Genomic DNA, 22,580 nt, shown 5'->3' on the forward strand with positions numbered 1-22,580 from the left:
GGGGAACTGGAATGCAGTCGTAAGGGAAGGAGAAGAAGAAATGGTTACAGGAGAATATGGAATTGGGACAAGGATTGAGAGAGGAAAAAGTCTAATTGAGTTCTGCAACAAGTTTCGGCTAGTAATAGCGAATACTCTGTTCAAGAATCACAAGAGGAGGAGGTATACTTGGAAAAGGCCGGGTGATAGGGGGAGATTTCAGATAGATTACGTCATGGACAGACAGAGTTTCAGAAATTAGATATTGGATTGTATGGTGCAGCCAGGAGCAGATATAGACTCAGATCACAATATAGTAGTGATAAAGAGTAGGCTGAAGTTTAAAACATTACTCAGGAAGAATCAATACGCAAAGAAGTGGCATACGGAAATACTAAGGAATGACGAGATACAGATGAAACTCTCTAAGGTTATAGATGCAACAGTAAGGAACAACTCAGTAGACATTACAGTTGAAGAGGAATGGACATCTCTAAAATGGGCCATCACAGAAGTTGGGAAGGAAAACATAGGTACAAAGAATGTAACTGCGAAGAAACCATGGGTAACAGAAGAAATACTTTATTGATCGAAGGAAGGAGGAAGTACAAAAATGTTCCGGGAAACTGAGGGATACAGCAATACAACACACTGAGAAATGATATAAATCAGAAATGCAGGGAAGCTATGACGAAATGGCTCAGGAAAAATGTGAAGACATGGAAAAAGAAATGAGTGTCGGAAGGGCAGACTCAGCATACAGGAAAGTCAAAACAACCGTCGGTGATATTAAAAGCAAGGGTGATAACATTAAGAGTGCAACGGGGATTCCACTGTTAAATGCACATGAGAGAGCGGAAAGATGGAAAGAATATATTGAAAGCCTCTATGAAGGGGAAGATTTGTCTGATGTGATAGAAGTAGAAACAGGGGGCGATTTAGAAGAGGGAGGGGATCCAGTATTAGAATCAGAATTTAAAAGAGCTTTGGAGGACTTAATATCAAATAAGGCAGAAGGGATAGATAACATTCCGTCAGAATTTCTAAAATCATTGGGGGAAGTGGCAGCAAAATGACTATTCACGTAGGTGTGTAGAATGTATGACTCTGACGACATACCATCTGACTTTCAGAAAAATATCATCCACATAATCATTAAGACTGTAAGGGCTGACAATTACCGCACAGTAAGCTTAATAGCTCACGCATCCATCTTGCTTACAAGAAAAATATACAGAAGAATGGAAAAGAAAATTGAGGATGCGCTAGAAGACGATCTGTTTGGTTTTGGGAAAGGTAAAAGCACGAGAGAGGCAATTCTGACATTGCGGTTAATAATGGAAGCAAGACTAAACAAAAATCAAGACATGTTCATAGGATTTGTATACCTAGAAAAAGCGTTCGACAGTATCAAATAATGCAAATGTTGGAAATTCTGAAAAAGTAGGGGTAAGCTACAGGGAGAGACAAGTCATATACAATTTGTGAAAAAGCCAAGAGGGAATAATAAGAGTGGACGACCAAAAACGAAGTGCTCGTATTAAAAAAGGTGAAGACAAGAATGTAGCCTTTCGCCCCTACTGTTCAATCTGTGCATCGAGGAAGCAACGATGGAAATGAAAGAAAGGTTCAGGAGCGGAATTAAAATTCAGTTATACGATTCGCTGATGACACTGCGATCTTGAGTGAAAGTGAAGAAGAACTACATGATCTGCTGACCGGAATGAACAGTGTAATGAGTTCAGAGTGTGAACTGAGATTAAATCGAAGAAAGACGTAGGTAATGAGAAGTAGTAGAAATGAGAACAGCTAGAAACTTAACATCAGGATTGATGCTCACGAATTAGATGAAGTTAAGGACAGTAAAGTAGCCTAAGACGGACGGAGGAAGGAGGACATCAAAAGTAGACCAGCAATGGCAAAAAGGGCATCCCTGGCTAAGAGAAGTCTATCGGCCTTAATTTGAGGAAGAAGTTTCTGAGAATGTACATCTGGAGTACAACACTGTATGTTAGTGAAATATGGACTTAGGGAAACGCGGAACAGAAGAAAATCGAAGCATTTGAGATGTGCTAGTAAAGGCGAATGTTGAAAATTACTTAGACCGATCAGGTAAAGAATGAGAAGGTTCTGCGCAGAATCGGAGAGGAAAGGAACATGAAGGAAACACTGATCATGAGCAGGGACAGGGTAATAGGACATCCGGTAAGACATGAGAGAATGACTTCCATGGTACTAGAAGGAGCTGCAGAGGGCAAAAACTGTAGAGTAAGACAGAGACTGGAATACATCCAGCAAATAAATGAGGACGTAGGTTGCAAGTGCTACTCTGAGATGAAGAGTGAAGAGGTTAGGAAAAAAAAAAAAAAATAGACGGAGAGGAGAAAGGAAACGAATAGATGTAAGGGGTACCTTCGCTACGGGTCGTAAGGTGGGGAGTGGAGCATCGATGTAGATGTAGATGTAGCTGTAGCACAGAATCCGGCGCATCATTCCACAGCGGTTGTTTTCGACAAACGTGTTGTTGTTTTTGTTTTAGGGCGCCAAAAAGATTAGGGTCATACGCGTCCATGTCAAAACTGTAGAACACAAAGACAAAGAGAGGAGTTAAAAACGACTACACGTCAATCCCAATCGACGGAAGGGAAGACAGCTATAAACAGGGACGTGGAGAAAGGTCTATTAAATACGCCATGCAAAAATGGAGGTCCAGAACCAAATATTAAATGGTTTTCGTCATGTTGCTACGACGGATAAAAAGTAAAATGCTGTCGACAGCCTATGCGTCGTCCGCTGAAACGACCGATAACTCACACGGCAGGCGCAAACGAGAAGGTAAGCGGCCAAAAAAGGGCATTCCGTCAGGAAATGACGGACCGTGAAAAGTTGAGCGCAGTGTGTACGAGGTGGTGGGCGAGCGCCATTTAACAAATGACGATGGCTAAAAAGACAGTGTCCAATACGATGCCTAGTTAAAATGATCTCCTCGCGGCGAGAGGTCATAGAGGATGTCGTCCAAGCCTCTGGGAGAAGCTTAAGAACCCTGACTCTTCGTTCTCCGATAGATGTCTACCAGTGTTTGTGCTTCAGGCAGGCAAGGCAACAATAACAGCTTGTTGGTTTTGTTTGGATGCATTCAGTAATAACATTCCCATTGCTCAATTTCCGAATTTGCCGCTCGGCCGTCGGAGAACGTGAGTGTAACACAGATTCCTTGCCTACATATTGGTGCTTATACACCCACACTAAAGTCGCGCTACGTTGCATATACGCTGCAGCAACGCCCTCAAACGGAAACTTTTTGATCGCCCCTTATACAGGAGAAACAGACTGTAGCCAATTCTGCACGACCTGGCAAGTGTCCTCAGTCGTAAGAGAATGTGTTATAATTACATCAACCACTGCCTGCGTCTGGTCCATGGAGAAGCCCTCGTCCCCGAAGTAGAAGCGCTCCAGCTGTTCCGCCGCACGAGTCCGCTGCTCCTCCGTGGGCAGCGGCAGCTGGGAGCCGATCAGCGTCGTGAAGTTGTCCTTCATGTCGGCTTGCCCCGCTTTGTCACCAATGGAGACGCTGAACACACAAACGGCTCTCCAGTAACACCCAGCTTCTGCGAGAATGACACCGCTACAATTACAGGTAAGGTGCACCTAGGGCCTTCTGCTGGTTAATGAAACGTGCTCCACGATTTCACGTCTGTTTTAGGACACGCTAGTATGTAGTACTTATCATCAGCTGACGTTTGCAATTAATCTCTCATCTGCATACAGTGAGAAGCAGACTTGTTCATTAAAATTCTTATGGTAGGATACGCCTATACTCACACCGTTTAATGTTATGATGACTGAAAAATTTCGATGGTCAAACTTTTAGGTCCATGTTTCTTGGTAATTAATTACACTTCTAGCCATTAAAATGGCAACACCGTGATGATGGCATGCAACGAACGTCAAACTTGTAAATCGTATATTAGCTTCTTGGGTACCAAATGAAAAACATTTCACCGCAACTGAATCTAAGGTAAGGTTGCGAGGCGGCTTTCTAATTCAGAAATTGCAGTTCGGCGTTGGTTCTTTGTGAGAAAATCGTATTACGTCTTGTGAAAAATAGAGAAAAGTCTGCCAGCTCTCGTCGAAATTCAACAACGGCAGACTCGTAGTCCATCGGGACTGGTTTATCGTTCCGCGATGTCGCTAAACACAAAGAGAGATAGAACGTTGACACTCACAGGACATGTACATTAGTATGTTGTGCAGAAATGATTAGCATTTGAAAAATGTCGACCCGCGAGTTCAGAGCCAAACATGGAACTCTCACTTAAAGGATCTCGACGGTTTTTGGCACTTATCAATATCGATAAAGGCAAGTTGTAGGTCTACCAAATGTTGAGAGAAAGGGGTCTTAACAGATGGACAGACAGACAGTCGGAAAACAAATGACAAAAAAGTTTGTGCTGTAATTACAATTTAAGAGTTTTCGGATTTTTTCCTTACTTTTATCGTGAATCTCCGCTACTTGGTAAATTTCTTTATTCTAGGGCAACGGGACATACACTATAGGTTTTGATGGGTTTACGAGTATCGAAATATGTAACATGAATAGCCATATCTTTGATTGCAACGACTGACAAGGTCAAATTTCTAACACCGTCAAGAGACTGTAGACCATAGTACGTGACATAAATTTCAACTAAATGTCTAAATGTCTCCACCTGTTCCTGACAAAAAGGATTCTTAACACTCGGAGAGACAGGCAACTGAGAGTTTCATGGAGTCATATATATATATATATATATATATATATGGAACTCTCAGTGCGTGAGTCGTATTCGCTCTTATTCGGACTTAGGAGCTCAGCACCTGCTGTGAAGGTATTACATTTATGTCGTATTAAGGTCGGTGGGTGTGCCGTATTTTCGGATGATGTTACCTTTGAACAAGATAAAGCAAGACCACATGTTGCTCGTGTTTTCCTGATCTACTACGATACAGGAGGTTAATTAAGAGTTCATGCAGCATGGACTGACGTATCCACAACCGTCATTCAAGCTCAGTTCGAGTCGATGCCCAGCTGTGTAAGACCGTTCAGCTCTGTGGCCTAACCCTTAGAATAAAATCATGTAATCTTCCTACTCTACTGCACTACAATAAGGAAAATTTCGTTACTTGTTGTAGCTCCTGGTGTTGCACTTTCGAACACCAGCAGCGTACATTGGCAGCACCTCCTTGTCTAAAATACAATTTACCCCAACGATATCTCGACGGTGTTGTATAGGCACCCATGTGTTCTCACATTTGTTGTATTATGTCCCCATCCAACTTGACTAACGACGCTTACTTTTAGTGCACATCTTTATTAGCAATACTTGTTCAGACATATTTATACCATTTGTACCGAAATTTCTTCCGATGGTTTAGACTTAAGACTGTGTCCAACTTTTGGACATTGGTATAGCCGTACAATAGGTAATGCTATTATACTATACGATAGTACGAAGTGAAGACGGCAGTAGGGTGAAACCCGAATGGGTGTATTGTATGGACAGAAATAATAAAACGCTTGATTAAATTGAAATATGATGTTCTGTTTAGTGAATAAGTTATTACTTATTAAGTAATACATTTTTCGTGTAGATTTGTTATGAGTGCCATTTATGAGAGTAAGACAGAGAGAAAGAGAGAGAGAGAGAGAGAGAGAGAGAGAGAGAGAGAGAGAGAGAGAGAGTGTGTGTGTGTGTGTGTGTGTGAGAGAGAGAGAGAGAGAGAGAGAGAAGAAAGGAGAGACCAGAGTATGTTTTTGTTCGGAAAGGAAGTAATTTTAGATTATTTGAATGTTATTGTAACTCCTCTCGGTTTTTTTTAATGTTCGCAGTGATTGCGATTCCTTTGTTAGAGGTAGGATGCCGTGAGCGGAAGGATGCCTCTGCTGGGAGGTAGATGGAGACAGGTTGAGTTCCTTCAGGGCTCGTTTGCCTTTGTGACCCAGTATTTGTTGAAAGAGTGTATATAAAATGGTAACAGAAAATCTTGCACATCACGAACAGATACGACTTTATTACTGGGATTCAGTCTTTAAATATGACCCAGCAAGATCATTCAATTTTCACAGGTTTCTGAAATAGCCAACACATATCTTCCTCGTACGAGATGCAATGTCTAACAGACTGGACCTAGTGTTACACGTCGTGTTGGAGAAAGTGTTCTTTTGACAGTTTACAAACTCAGAGGAGTTATCCTCTGATACAGAGCGTGACGTTTACCGATTGCGGGGTATAGATTCCCTTGATAAATAATTGTGATTTAAGGACAAGCCGCCGGCCCGAGGCATGCAACTACACTCCAATATGCTGCTACGTACAGCCCTTATGGTCCACTGGCGCTTCTGCATATAAATCCATATGCTGCAATGCTCTGACAAGGGCAAAGCGGAAGGGACTTCCATGGTTGGTATGGGTGCAGTATATCTGCTTGTCTGGGATGAGCATTTTGTAGCTGACTGTGGTGGCCGAGCGGTTCTAGGCGCTACAGTCTGGAATCGCGAGACCACTACGGTCTAAGGTTCGAATCCTGCATCGGGCATGGATGTGTGTGATGTCCTTAGGTTAGTTAGGTTTAAGTAGTTCTAAGTTCTAGGGGACTGATGAACTTATAAGTTAAGTCCCATAGTGCTCAGTGCATTTTGAGCATTTTGTATATCGACTGAAATTTCCTTTCAATGGACCTGCTTTGCCTATGTCTGAATCTGTGCGATCATTGTACTTCATACGCCCAGAAATTGTAATTGTATTGCTTTACTTATTACATTTGTCCGTCATCGATGTTGTAATCATAGGGAAGTAGATTTCTGACTTTCACGAAATGAAAAAAAAATTAGACTCCAAAGTGTTTATAGAAAGTTTCCGATCTTTGCTCCACCTGTCAATTAGTACCTGGCTGCAAAAAATTTGATGTTAGTATTAAAATTATCTACCAAGTCATTACTAGACATAATGAACAGCAAATGTACCACAACACACCTGAATTTACTTCTACATCTGTCGATGATCTTCCTACCAAGAAATGCTCAGTCCAGTCAGAAATTAAATTTGATAACCCATATAACAGCATTTTCATTAATTAGCATTAGTGTTACAAAGTCATACAACTTTCGAAAGTCGAAAAATACTGCCTCTGCTTGACGGCAGTGATCAATGGTTTTGAAGATGTCGCCTGGGAAAAGCGAGAATTGTGTTTCGTAAGTTTCTTGACATTGTCAGCGAGGAGATACGCGATCTGTTTTTATTTATGTTAGGGACTAAAGCCCTTGAAGTCAAGATCGCACCTGGCTGGCCGACCGATGTGGCCGAGCGGTTCTAGGCGCTTCAGTCCGGAACCGCGCTGCTGCTACGGTCGCAGGTTCGAATCCTGCCTCGGGCATGGATGTGTGTGGCGTCCTTTGGTTAGTTAGGTTTAAGTAGTTCTGAAGTCTGTCAATTTAACTAAATAACTGGAGATAACAATTACGAGCAGCGTAAATTCGAACAACCACACAGATAATGTTGTAAGAAAAACGGATCAAAGATTACGTTTTATAATTTTATAACACTTAGAACATGCAACAGATCAGCTAAAGAGACTGCCTGCAGTACTATTGTCCGTCCTCTGCTCGAGTATTGCTGTGAGGCATAATGTCCTTATGAGGTAGGATTGGTGGAGAACATCGAAAAACTTCAAAGAAGGGCGGCTCGCGAGATAGGGGAAAGGGTTCCATGGATATGATACTCGAGTTCCAATAGCAGTCATTTAAACAAAAGTCGGTTTTTGTTGCGGCGAGATCTTTCCGCGAAAGTCTCCAATTTTCTTCTCCGAATGCGAAAATATTTTGTTCACGCACTTCTTATAGGGAGGAATGAGTATCGTAACAAAATAAGATAAATCAGAGCTTACTCGTTATGATTTAAATGTTGGTTTATCTTGCGTGCTGTTTGAGAGAGAGACTATAGAGAAACACTGTGAAAATGGATCTTCTGCCATGCACTTACCTGTGAATTGCAGAGTAGTCATGCAGACGTAGTAGATATAGAAATTTGCTGCGTTATTTATTCTTACAGCAAAATGTCGATGGCGTTACTCCTGACTACTGGAGTGTTAATCATTTAAACATGAAAGCAGGTAAAATAGACGTCCATTGATCGTTTTATTGCAGTGGTGCTATTGTAAAGGCCACATATAGCTGCGATACATTACGGTGTGTCACGCTTAAATTGGTCGTCGCCCGCTATGTCAAACCCATACACTATTTATCACATCACTTTCAGCTACAATAGAAGCCACAACACCCACAGCGTTTCGTGTTCGGTTTGAGATGAAATAAAGCGTTAAATACAGCACGCAAATGCGCGCATATTTTGCTGTAGGTTAATACTCGAAATTGCGTTTTTACATACGGAGACAGTGAAGTTTCTCTTAAAGATATACGTACTTTTTGAAATGTTATTTGATAGTTCATAAACCGATGAGTGCAATAATATGAACGGCGATGCTTTTCAATAGTGGCGTGTGGGCTATGGTTTGGACATTTTAACCCACCTTTCTTCATGGAAGCAGTCAATCACGGTTAAGATTCGATTTTACTTGACAAGACTCCTAAAGATGCCTTCAAAACACAGGAAGCAATGTCAGTTTTCTAAACCCATAAAATTCAAATTAGTGGCATGTCTCAAAGAAAAATAAAATGTGATTTCTGGCAGATGAACTGCCACTAAAAAGGGATATTGTAAAGCGAAGTACACCATAAGAGCGGGATGACGATGGTAGTGGACAAAGGAAGTGAAAAAAAATATGTTGGGAAATGAACGTTTTGTGAAAAATTCACCGAGTACCTTATCATTTCGTTAAATTCTATATCAGTTCTAGCCACCCAACAGACGTCAGTGAAAATCAATCACTATATTACTGTAGGGCATCCGTTAGTGGACGATGACTAAATCCACTTGTCTTACTGCCAAGACGGTATTGACGTATACTCATCACGATGGCTAAATCTAATGGTCTTACTACCACGACCCACTGCTGAAGAAGACTCTGACAACAGTTTTGGAAATGTATGTTTTTTTTCAACTGCAGGCCAAGATCAGTCATAGTATTATTGCGTGAGTACGTGGCATCCCAGCCAGCCGCATCGCCCACGTCCACTGTCATCTGACGAACCAGGTTTATTTATATTCGAGCTAAAGCGCAGTTTCAACGGCTAATATGCTTGGCGTAATATGAACGAGTGAATAAGGTTTGTACTATAATGTGCTGTATTCACACATTCTAAGGCATAGAGAACCTGACCCACATGACGTTGAATTTACCTGCATACCAAAAAGGGCAAATAGAACGATGTTCAAACTGTACCCACAACAAAAGTTGCAAGTGAGTCACATGATTGAAAGTGACGGAAGTGGAGTCAGATTTTGTTACGTACTGAAGAGTCCGATAACTCCTTCTCCGGAAGTGACGCCCAGTATGATGGGCACCTGGTTGTAGCTGCCGGCCCTGATGGTGTCAACTGGAGGCTCGGTGATCACTGCAGAGTCTGATGCTGGCTCCACGACTGGCGCGAAAGTTATCTGCCCTGGGCAGCGCTTCTCCTGCACAGTGAAACCAGAGTTAATGATAGTACAACATATGTTAGCGATTCGTGTCTTCAAATAATATTCACCGTAACTATACACAAATTATCACTTGGACGCAATTTTCCTAAATTAAAATGGAAAGACGAAAGGTTATACAGGATGTTACAGTACTATGAGAACTAGGTTACAGCTCTGTGTGCGCGAGGCAAGCTTGAAAAAGAGAGAAAGCTGGTCGGCAGACTGTGATGTTCCGGACGCTCCCCTACACTCTTAGCGCCATTGTGTGGTGGAAAGGGAAGCGTGGTACCGTATTGTTCATCTGCAGGGTCAGTGGAAATATACAGCGTGAGGACAATAAGATATAGGCCGCAACATGACATAGAGTTGTGAGATACTTAATAACCAAGCACAGAATGAAAAATACCTCCATCATAGGAAAAAAAGGTGAATAATTCGTGGGAAGAGTTAGGGATGTAAAAGAAGCGAACTAGTGTAGCGTTGCTCTTGGGGTACAAAAAGAAAAAGAATTGTTTTTTTTTAAATGTCGAAAAATGAATATTTTGTTGGGTCACTTGGCTACAGAATCAGGGAGTGATTACACTATAATAATAATACCTGAATAAGAGCAGCATATTGATGTATTTGAGATCGTTCGGAAGAAACGTTATCATTTCTGTGCATTTTTTTTTTTTTAGTCGCGATGTAGTCATACCTGGAACTACACTAAGGGACCAGAAGATTTATTGACTTTAAAAGAAATGCAACCCTACACAATTAAAAGAAGAGTTGGTTCAGAAATAATAGGAAAACGATAATGTTCCTTCTGCCTCATGCTGTGTTCGGCCCATCAGCGTGATCTTAGTTTCTGGTGATGAACTAACACTAAATAATTATCATTCAAGTAAATAAGGAGATGGAAATCATCAAGATTAATTTACTAAAATAAGCACACTTATCTTTAACACACCTTTTTTTAATTTTACCTACATTTTCATATTAAATTACAATAGATGTATACGAACAGTAAAATGTGAGGCGCCCAATGCCGCATTTGTCTTGAAAAAACACAATTCTTTTTTATATTATTAAACGATACATGTACATAGAGATATACAAGCACCGCGCAAGAACGGGAAATATAAGAATAATAGATTCTGTAGCTGTCGCTGCTATTCGATGGTTCATTTCTTTTACTTTACAATTGTTCGATAACTTTAGACCATGAGGCGTGTACTATTGAGCGTATATTAATATGTGTTAGGCGAAAATTACTAATATTACACTAGCATTTGGACATATCTGGCAGGTTCTGAGACATTTAAATCAAAACACTTTGACATATACGCACTTTGTTCCTTGTTAGTATTAACACCCTTGTCATGTAACACAAAGCATCATGTCCAGTACAAATGATGTTACGTCATCTGACATGGCACATGACATCATGTCATCCACCATAGTATTTGTCATGTCATGCAATAGGGCACATGGTGTCTTAAATCTAAGGATGCATGCTTCCCCACTCTGCGATACTTCCTACTACAGAAGCACATCCACTCCCGCATAGTTCCTGTTATAGATGTATCGCACTCTCTAGCAGCACAGAAATTCGTGTCTTTTTGTTTTTACACCGCTCATCATATATGTAATAGGGGGTTTCTATGGGGCAGAGATTGTCCCCTCAGGGAAAAAAATCAACTCTCCCCCACACATAAATAAAAAAAATGAACAAATACACGCCCAGAAATTTTATTCCCCCAGAAAACTTTTTTAAGCTATCACATTTATGCTCTTCAGCTATACGTTATTATGTATTGATTACTTATGGCTGGGCAATGTTCTAGATTTCTGGGCACATGATCAGAGACTTTAGCCTATAAATTGCAAGATTCAGGTGTGCTAAAACCGGGCAGCTAAGATAGCTCACTGTCTTGGGGAAGTAGTGTTAAACTCGTAAAAAGGTGCGAAAATGTCAAAGTTTTTCATTTTGGATCCCAACTGTCGCTCTGTCATAATTTTTACATTAGCCCGCCATACCTTGCTATCGATGTAGGTTTTTGTTGACCCTGGCTATGACTGATTCGTTTTAGGTTTCCTATTGTCTTTCAATCTTGTGCAACGGTTAAAGCTTTCAGAAAATAATAGGACGACCGTTGATTACATGTATCTGTCCGCCTTCTTACAGGATTTGAAACAATTCATACAAGTTTGAAACAATGAAGCGACGTGTTTAAAAAACCTCTCAGGAAAACTTGTTGGCGCGCGTAAATAAAATCACAAAAAATATGTTTTTTACACTTAAAATTCGAATGAAGCTAGAATTTGGAAAGTGACTTTTCAATTTTATCGCAATAATTATTCAATCAGTATATTGAGAAAGCTGTAAAGGAAACAACAGAAAAATTCGGAGTAGGTATTAGAATCCATGGAGAAGAAATAAAAACTTTGAGGTTTGTCGATGACATTGTAATTATGTCAGAGACAGCAAAGGAATTGGAAGAGCAGTTGAACGGAATGGCCAGTGTATTGAAAGGAGGATATAAGATGAACATCAACAAAAGCAAAACGAGGATAATGGGATGTAGTCGAATTAAGTCGGGTGATGCTGAGGGAATTAGAGTAGGAAATGAGACACTTAAAGTAGTAAAGGAGTTTTGCTATTTGGGGAGCAAAGTAACTGATGATGGTCGAAGTAGAGAGGATATAAAACGTAGACTGGCAATGGCGAGGAAAGCGTTTCTGAAGATTAGAAATTTGTTAACATCGAGTATAGCTTTAAGTGTCAGGAAGTCGTTTCTGAATGTATTTGTGTGGAGTGTAGCCATGTATGGAAGTGAAACATGGACGATAAATAGTTTGGACAAGAAAAGAATAGAAGCTTTCGAAATGTGGTGCTACAGAAGAATGCTGAAGATTAGATGGGTAGGTCACATAACCAATGAGGAGGTATTGGAATAGAATTGGCTAGAAGAAGAATTTGTGGCATAACTTAACTAGAAGAAGGGATCGACTGGTAGGACATGATCTGAGGCATCAAAGGATTACAAATTTAGTATTGGAAGGCTGCGTGGAGGGAAAAATCATAGAGGGAGGCCAAGAGATGAATACACTAGGCACATTCAGAAGGATGTAGGTTGCAGTAGGTACTGGGAGATGAAGAAACTTGCACAGGATAGAGTAGCATGGAGAGTTGCATCAAACCAGTCTCAGGACTGAAGACCACAACAACAACAATGTCTTTTTATTTATTTGATTCACTTTTAACCGTTTCCGTACATTCAATTCTCGTAAGAACGTATCTTGCGTGATATGTTTAGCTCGAATTGAAACCATTGTATGTCGAGAACGGATAAAGATTACTGGACAAAAAATTTCGTTTTGCCGTTCTTCATTTATCTACCTTTGTGTCAAGTTTGATCCGATTCGTATATGTTTAAGATATAGAAGTGGCGCACTTAAAAAGCTACCGAGAAGAAGTGGGCTACATTTAGCTCGACATTTAATCATCGTTTCTTGACAACGGTTAACGATTGTTGGATGATAAAAGTTCGTTTGACTTGATCTATTTATCTGCCTCCGTGCATAATTTGAACCGATTCGTGTAAATTTGATGTGTGGAGACGACGGGCTTAAAAAACATCCCATAAAAACATGGTTTTTGAACACACGGTACACATACAAATGGTGGCATTAGCTGAGCATTAATTTCAGAACAACTAAAATCTTTTACGAAATGAATTAACTAATTTACAAAATTTACTTGGGCGTCAGTTCCTGTTCGCCGTTCAAACCTTGCTTAATATACTGAACACAGCTACAGTGAGACAAATGTTCTAATGGCTGTACAAACAGTCGCTGGTCCGGGCTAAATTAGTCCACTATCTATCTCAAATACGAACCGAACAAGAAATCATACCATCCCTCTCCCTCCCCCTCCCCCCTCCCCGTCCCAGACAGTGATTCTGTTCGCGGTCTTTTCTGACATATTAGTTACAGGGCGCATGAAATTGAGACTTAAAAATTACCAGTTTTGGTATGAGAAAATGCGGCAGGTCGATGAATCTGAGCCATCCCATAACATATAAGGCAGAGAATTTAGAGATAAATTTCGAAAGTCTTCTGCTGGGGGATATTTTGCTACTATACGTAATGTGACGCATATGGACGGCTGATCGAAAGTCGTTCAAGATTTTAGTAATGCGTATAAGCAACAGGAGTCAACATGACATGTCAAATTTAGCCTCAAATGCACATCTTTTATCGTACCACAACCAGTTGCAGTGTCTTATTCAGATATCATTTTAAAATGGATATATATGTCTGACATCGGCTGCAATAGAATAAAAAAGGTTAAATTTTTCATGAAGTGTTTTTGTAAGGAGCTGCAGTTTCCCAAACTAGAAAAAACGGTTATGACAGATGGAGTCATTGCTGGTAGACGCTTTGTGTAGTCTGACCTGGTCACTAACATGCATGCAGCCATCAGTTACAGAGACTGCGTTTCTCCATGAGCAGTATGGATGTTGCCCAACAGTCGATTCTTGCAACACACGACCTGCACAGCACCTGTTAATGAGATTCACCAAAACGTTCGTGTAAATGTCTACCTGTAACTGTTCTATCCGGTTCAAAGTAATAACTGTCACCCAGGGAATTGACTCTGAGGCTGTTATTAATACAATGATTTTAATATTTTTTTGATCAAGCTTAGATTCTTTATAGAAAGAGGTTAACTGTCTATGAATATTTTTTCCAAAGAGCTACTAAATCAGTTTTGCAATTAATTAACGTACTGTGGAAATTAAAACAATTAAGATATAGATTTACTATAATTAAAAACCTTTAAGTGATACATTTAATCCTGTCATTTGATACTGATTTCAAATACTGTATTCATTTGTAATTTTTATATTTAACAAATGTAATATAATCCAATCAATTCTTAGCAGGATCGTTAGGCGTAAATAGTCATGTACACATTAATACACTTCAGATGTAATTCCACATTGTATTCCACAGACCACAGGAATTTCCTATTAGAGTCTTTGCAGAATAAGCTTGCTTTTGATTATCACTTTTAGTGCTCACAAATGGTTGACGATATCCAGGAAAGTATTCCAATAATTCCAGTTACTCTTTCATTTCATTTATACGTTTTAGTTAGGTAGGTTAGGCATGTTACATGCAAAATATGAGATGCAATAAAAAAAATTCAGACTACGACAGGACCAAAGAGGAAAAAAACTGTCTGATTTTGGGCATTCTGCTTATCTTTTAACACTAACGAATGTCTTATACACGCTAACGACACACAACAAAGGAATTATTCTGATGGGACGTAAATAGGTATATATGATATACAAATACTGAGGTACGTGAACAGATGAACAAATTGTTATAATTTCAGAAAAAATTGGATGATACATTCAAGAGAAGAGTCTTCACGATCTGACTAAGTCAATAATGCGTTGGTCCACCTGTGGCCCGCAAGAAAGTAGTTACTCGGCCTGGCAATGATTGACAGTGTTGTTGGATGTCCTCCCGAGGGATATCGTGTCATATTGTGTCCAACTGGCGCTGTAGATCGGAGCTTAGTTCGATGCGGGACTGATCGCCGATGACAATCCTACTCCAGTCAATGAGATTCCAGGCAGAACATCTTCAAACACTTTGTCAGCTAAAACAGAGCCGTATGAAGTGCGGGTTCAGCTAATCTCATTTGTGGTTTCCGTAGCTGTAGAAATCGATTTAAACGTAGGAAATATGGAGATCGCGCAGGTGCAGGTGGAGCTGCCGAATAATGACGTCAACGCCAATAGCCCCGTCCTCGACGGACGGTTCGAGAAATTGTGACCATGTTACCAAACACGGGCAACGCAGCAGACACACGTCACTCTGAATACTATGCTCGCAGATACTGTTAGGACTGATCATTACACGACTGCCTACTTCTGGGAAATTCAGGGAAGGGCGTGGCTAAAACTTCATACAGCTCAAATCTCCACGCTACAAGTACTATTTTCTTCCGAATTTATGCGACGATTATGGCATTCTTTCCGACATTGTGTATGTCAGGAATTTGTTTTTGCCTGAAGCGATATTTCAGCTGTAATTACCTGATAAAATTTCACAGAAAATATGTTTTGCACTAACAATCGGCGCACTTACGAAATCAGAGAGAGCGATATTGGCGTCACCGGCGAGGTCTGAGTAGTTGGCGGCGCGAAGGAAGGCAGCCAGCCGCGCGTCGTCGTCGTCATTGTGGTTATCGCCCTGCGCCTGGAAGCCGAGCGCCTCCGCCATCCGGTACGCCCTCTCGCGGGGTTTCTCTGTCAGTGCCCAGGGGGTCGTCGCCACCCCACTCTCCATGATCACCCCGCTGAAGAGACCTGCCGAGAAAGTTAACCTTTAACATTAGAGCTACACCGCTCCCACAATGTCCGAATTCCGAATACAATTATTTCTCTACAGTGATATACTGATGTACAGCACATTCGTAAAAAGAAAAGAAAGTACCAAGTCATTATTTTCACACACATGCCGACATTTCGTGAACGACACTCTTCCAGATTGTACGAATGGATGGTGGTGTCTGTTCTTTCGAACACGTCCAAAACAACTGACACCACGCATTCATGTAACTGATTCGCCTCGATGAGCAGGAATCCTTCACTTTCAGTTCGGATGCACAATTACGTTCGACTTCCTGCGAGATCTGAAACTAGCGATCATGGAGGCCACACCGGGGACTGCAGTAGGTGGGGCAGGTTGGGAGTGAGATTCGGCCGGGTAGCGTGCCGAGGTAGTCGGAGCATTTATGACAAATACTGTGTCTGTGTAGCGCACTGCTTAACGCAGCTGCCTAGGAAGTAGGAGACCCAGGGTTCGAGCCCTGGTCTAACATGTGCTTTTACTAGTTGCCGCTCATTCCGCGCAAAGCCCTGACCAGATTATTTCCTTCCACTTCCTTTCCTTTCACCCTCCTCACTCTTCAATTTACATAACATGTTACAGACTGACCACATGAGATAACACTTTAAAATGAAAATAGTATCGAGGCAGTTTTTCAGCTCAAATATCTACCTTTTGCGAGTAGTAAGCTTTCACATCAATTGAAATAAGAAAGTACTTTAAACCCCACCCTTCAATATCACTATATATGATCTAGGGCAATTATTTAAATCCTAAACCAGAATAACTAGACGCGAAATGATTCCGTGGTCCCAATACCCGCGCATACGAGAACATCTAAGACGGCCACACGTGAAGCCTTTTTCACCCAATATAAGAGCTCGTTTCATTTCGAGAGATAGTATCCTCAGATTGTACCGCCGACACGTGGTTTGGATAGGTTACTCATTTACGAAGGGCGTGACACAGCTCGAGTCAGGACGGTTGTGTGCTTTGCGGCAGGAGGCGTTCAAGAGAGCCGAAGCACAAGAACACTGTGAAGATATGCAACATTGTAGTATATGGCTAGAAAAGTCTTAAAGTAATTGATTATTTTTCAATTGCCTCAGCACGATACAAGCAAAAGTAATACTGTGAAGATTATAGAGTGAATGTTATGAAAGTGATTTATGGTAGTGGTGAATTAACATCGCATTTGTTCAGTGTGACGCGCTCGAGACTGGTTTCAGTGAAAACAACCTGGACGCTCTTTGACGTAAAAGAGTAAGAAACTGTGAAAGGCAATGGATTGTATAGTCTCTATCATTTGAATAATCTGTGAATTTTTCTAGAATATTCAACTAAACGGCAGCTTCCAGTTGACTCACTGCGAATAGTAGTATTTTGCAATCACGTATTTGACCGTCCCACTGCTTTAATCCAACTCTTGTGTTACGTTATAAAATTTTTATTTATCATCATAAGCCTAAAAAAGTTCTGGAATAAAATTATTAACACAGGTACCTATTGTGCAGTTTTATTTATTACAATCAGATTCGGCTCTCATATTCACAAAACACGAATACAGAGAAGTCGCGAGAATAGCTGAACATCTGTTTGCTTAGCGTACATCAGAATGTTTCATAGGGTTAATATGTCCTTGGAGCGAGCTTTCAGGTGTGTCTTCAAAGGGAAAATCATGGACTGGCGAGTACGAGAAGAGAAGATACAGATACGCTCATGAACCAACAATTGTGGATAAAAGAGAGGAGAAACGCAGTTAGCCTACGGAAATGAGAATCTAAATCTATATCTAATGGCTGCTCTGTCACTCGTACTTAAATACTTGGCAGAGTATTCATAGAACCATGTGCAGATTATTTCTCGGCTGTTATGCTCTCTATTTGCACTTGGGAGAACTGAACACCTAAACCTTTTTGAATGAGCTCTACTTTCTCTCAGTTTAATACGATGGTAATTTCTCCTCTTGTAAGCGGGAACCAACAAAATATTGTCACTTCTGGAGGAGATATTGAGTGATTGGAATTTTGTGGAACATTCTTGACGGCACTAAAGACGTGTTTGTGTAAATGATCGTCACCTCAAGCCGCGTATCATATCTGTGACACACTGTCCCCCATTTTTCAGAATGCAAAATGGGCTGACGTTTCATGAACTTTTTCGATGTAAGGACCCATTCTGTGCATCAATAGCCCAAAAGAGGACGAACAAGGGTGGTGTAGGCAGTCTCTGTGCTGGACCTGTTACATCTTCTAAGTGTTGCGCCAGCAAAACGTAGACCTTCGTTCCCCTTGCACATAACATTTTCAGTGTGATGGTTCCAACCTCAGTTGCTCGTAATTGTAATCTCTAGGTATATATTGAAATCCATAAATTTAGACAGCATATTCTATGGAGAGCAGCTACCTGATGCTTTGTTTAAGTTAAAATGAACAGTCGAGGTCGCAATAATATTTTTTTACTTACCGGTTTCAGCTTATGTAAAAGCCATCTTCAGAACTGTACGATCGCGATATCACGAGAAAACCGAGGAGCCCCCAGCACCAACCATAGAGCGTCCAAAAATTCGGAAGATGGCTTTTACATAAGCCGAAACCGATAAGTAAACAAATATTTGTGCGATCTCGACTGTTCATTTTAACTTACATATATTTAAACCGACAACTTTTTGAGTAATAGTGCTGCAAAGAGAAACTTTTAGTACCCATGTGGAGGACCTCAATTTTTTTTATGTCAATTACCACTTTTCGCACATGGCAGAGATCTTATGCAAATCAGTTAGCGATTCGTTTTGATATTTTGAAGACTCTAGTAGACGATAAATATGGATAACTACGCTATTGCTGACAAACAGCTGGAAACAGCAGTTACTGTAAAACATTGAGGAGTAACTATTTATAACTAAGTTAAGTAGAATGACACCATAAAACAAGTAGTAGGAAACGCAGATGCCAGACTGGGATTCATAGGAAGAATCGTAAGGAAATTTAACTCATCCACGAGGGAAGTGCTTATAAGACGCTTGTATGACCGATTCTTCAGTACTGTTCGTCAATGTGGGATCCTTACCAGGTAGGGCTGATAGAAGAGGTAGCAGAGACCCAACGAAGAGAGGCGCGTTTCGTCACAGTATCATGCAATCGGCCCTAGAGCATTACATAGATGTTCACCAAACTTCAGTGGCAGACGTTACGCGATATCCGTTGTTCATCTCGGAAAGGTTTACTATTGAAATTTCAAGAGAGCACCTTCCCGCAAGAGCCGGACAACATATTACTTCCTTCCACGTACTTCTCGCGAAATGACCAACTCGAGAAAATTCGAGAAATTACGGCTAATTCAGCGGCTTACTGACAGTCATTGTTCCAAAGCCCCTCTTGCAAGTGGAGCATTGATGGGGGATCAGTTAATGGCACCAGAAGTACCCTCCGCTACGCACCGTTAGATGATTCGCGGAGTATGATGTAGATGTTTACAATGATATATCTAAGTAGATAACATTGCGTGCTGTTCTTAAAGTCCTTCTGGATGTACAGGACGTTTATTTTAATTGAAGACTTTGAAACACTTCGAAAACTACTCGTCAGATCAAAAAACGTTATAATCCCGACTTGTTTGTGTCGGACAGATGTAAACAGAGTAATAGATATGGGTACACAATCGTAATTTAGGATAAGCTACTCAATGCCCCTTGAATATCCAGTGGCACGTGGGACCCTACCTCCATACGGCGAGGGCAGGAAAGGCCAATATTTCGCAGCTTCTGATTTAAAACCGCATTCGCAACATTGTATTCCTCCGAGATATCGAACACGTGATTAAGCGGCGCTCCACCGTGTCCATGCGGCGAACTACGACGTTATCAATACAGGCAGTTCACTACGACAGAAACTCGCGTGTAATGCAGACTGGAGCAGAGCGCGGTTCTGGCTCTGAGCACTATGGGACTATACTACTGTGGTCATCAGTCCCCTAGAACTTAGAACTACTTAAACCTACGTAACCTAAGGACATCACACACATCCATGCCCGAGGCAGGATTCGAACCTGCGACCGTAGCAGTCGCGCGGTTCCGGACTGCGCGCCTAGAACCGCTAGACCACCGCGGCCGGCAGCGCGGTTCTAAGCATTATAATACTTCCGCAGTATTTGTTACCTGCACACCTACCTATCATTTGGAGAAAAGTCGTGCAAGTGGACTATGAATGTTGCTACCAAAAATGGAAAAATTGAAATGATACTGATTTACGGAAATCAGGCTGAAAGGTTTCCAGAAAAATCTCTCTCTCGTTCGTTCTTGTACAAGGCTGTGAGCGCCTTTGTGCCTGATGGAAGCGTACAGACCAGCAGAAGGAAACAAAGGAAACGTATTACAGGAGAAGCTAATGAATTAACTGCAGTGCTTCACAACTCTTCCGTCAATAGGAAGTATCATCTACAGGGTGGTGCACTGATAGTGATCGGGCCAAATATCTCATCAAATAAGCATCAAACGAAAAAACTACCAAGAACGAAACTAGTCTAGCTTGAAGGGGGAAACCAGATGGCGCTATGGTTCGCCCGCTACATAGCGCTGCCATAGGTCAAACGGATATCATCTGCGTTTTTCTAAATAGCAACTCCCATTTTTTGTTACATATTCGTGTAGTACGTAAAGAAATATGAATGTTTTAGTTGGACCACTTTTTTCGCTTTGTGATAGATGGCGCTGTAATAGTCACGTGGTATCACGTAACATTCCGCCAGTGCGGACGGTAATTCATTCGTGATACATTACCCGTGTTAAAATGGAGCGTCTACCAGTTGCGAAAAAGGTTGATATCCTATTGATGTATGGCTATTGTGATAAAAATGCCCAAAGGGCGTGTGCTATGTATGCTGCTCGGTATCCTGGACGACATCATCTAAGTGTCTGAACCGTCTGCCGGATAATTACGTTATTTAAGGAAACAGGAAGTGTTCAGCCACATGTGAAACGTCAACCACGACCTACAACAAATGATGACGCCCAAGTAGGTGTTTTAACTGCTGTCGGGGCTAATCCGCACATCAGTAGCAGACAAATTGCGCGAGAATCTGGAATCTCAAAAACGTCGGTGTTGAGAATGCTACATCAATATCGATTGCACCGTACCATATTTCTATGCAACAGGAATTGAATGGCGACGACTTTGAACGTCGTGTACAGTTCTGCCACTGGGCACAAGAGAAATTACGGGAGAATGACAGATGTTTTGCACGCGATCTATTTAGTGACGAAGCGTCATTCCCCAACATCGGTAACGTAAACCGGCATAATATGTACTATTGGGCAACGGAAAATTCACGATGGCTGCGAAAAGTGGAACATCAGCGACCTTGGCTGGTTTATGAATGGTGAGGCATTATGGGAGGATGGATAAATAGCCCCCATTTTATCGATGGCAATCTAAATGGTTCAATGCATGCTAATATCCTACGTAATGTTCTACCGATGTTACTACAGGATCTTTCACTGCATGACAGAATGGCGATGTACTTGCAACATGATGGATGTCGGCACATAGCTCGCGTGCGTTTGAAGCGGTGTTGAATAGCATATTTCACGACAAGTGGATTGGTCGTCGAAGCACCATACCATGCCCCGCACGTTCACCGGATATGACGTCCCCGGATTTTTTTCTGTGGGGAAAGTTGAAGGATATTTGCTATTGTGATCCACCAACAACGTCTGACATCTTGCGTCAGCGCATAGTCAATCCCTGTGCGAATTTTATGGAAGGCGAGCTACTCGCTGTTGAGAGGAATATCGTTACACGTATCGCCAAATGCATTGAGGTTGACGGACATCATTTTTGCGAGGTGGGGGAGTGGCTCTGTACGTGAAAAACAGTATTCCATTTGAGTCCATAGATATATCACGACACTGCTCTGAGCAGATATTTGAATGTTGTGCAGCGGTAGCTGAATTTAGTGAAACTAAATTTCTAATTGTTGTTGTTTATAGGTCCCCTAACTCCGACTTCAGAGCATTTCTGCTCAAGCTAGAGAGGGTTCTTGATTCACTTTGTAGGAAGTACCAGAAAGTAGTTATATGTGGTAACTTCAACACAAATTTTGTATATGATGCTGCAAGGAAAACAATGTTGGTATATCTCCTAAATTCATATGATCTGATGCAAACTGTGTCTTTTCCAACTAGCGTTCAGGAGAACAGTAGCACACCCATATACAATATTTTTATTCATTTTTCATTACTAGATGGTCATTCTGTTAGTTAAAGCGTAAATGGCCTTTCAGACCATGATGCACAAATTTTAACACTAAAAGGCTTTTGTACTCAAAACAATGTCATATTTGATTACAAACTATGTAGGAAAGTTCATCCAACAGCAATATAGAGTTTTTTAAACCTTGTCACGGAACAAGAGTGGCAGGATATTTATAGTGCTGATAACATAGGTGATAAACACAATTCTTTCCTTAACAAATTTCTCATGCTATTTGAGAGTTGCTTTCAATTAGAACTTCTAAAAGGGGTACTAGCAATAATGGGCAGCTCGGGTGGCTGACTAGAGGGATAAGGATATCATGTAGAACAAAGTGGGAATT

The 22,580-nt window shown here is 41.1% G+C and overlaps 1 protein-coding gene across 1 annotated transcript in view; it reads right to left on the reverse strand.

Annotated features, from left to right (window-relative positions):
* LOC126282383 (cholinesterase 2-like) overlaps window positions 1-22,580 on the reverse strand; it is a gene marked incomplete at its 5' end in the record, with an annotated part of 117,565 nt that overhangs the window by 71,930 nt on the left and 23,055 nt on the right. Inside the window, 2 exons of the mRNA XM_049982039.1 lie at window positions 9,428-9,593; window positions 15,747-15,967. Of these exons, the coding sequence (XP_049837996.1) occupies window positions 9,428-9,593; window positions 15,747-15,967 (387 nt within the window). The remainder of the gene's footprint in view (window positions 1-9,427; window positions 9,594-15,746; window positions 15,968-22,580) is intronic.

Source organism: Schistocerca gregaria, chromosome 7 (assembly GCF_023897955.1).
Source record: "Schistocerca gregaria isolate iqSchGreg1 chromosome 7, iqSchGreg1.2, whole genome shotgun sequence".
NCBI classification, from domain to species: domain Eukaryota; kingdom Metazoa; phylum Arthropoda; class Insecta; order Orthoptera; family Acrididae; genus Schistocerca; species Schistocerca gregaria.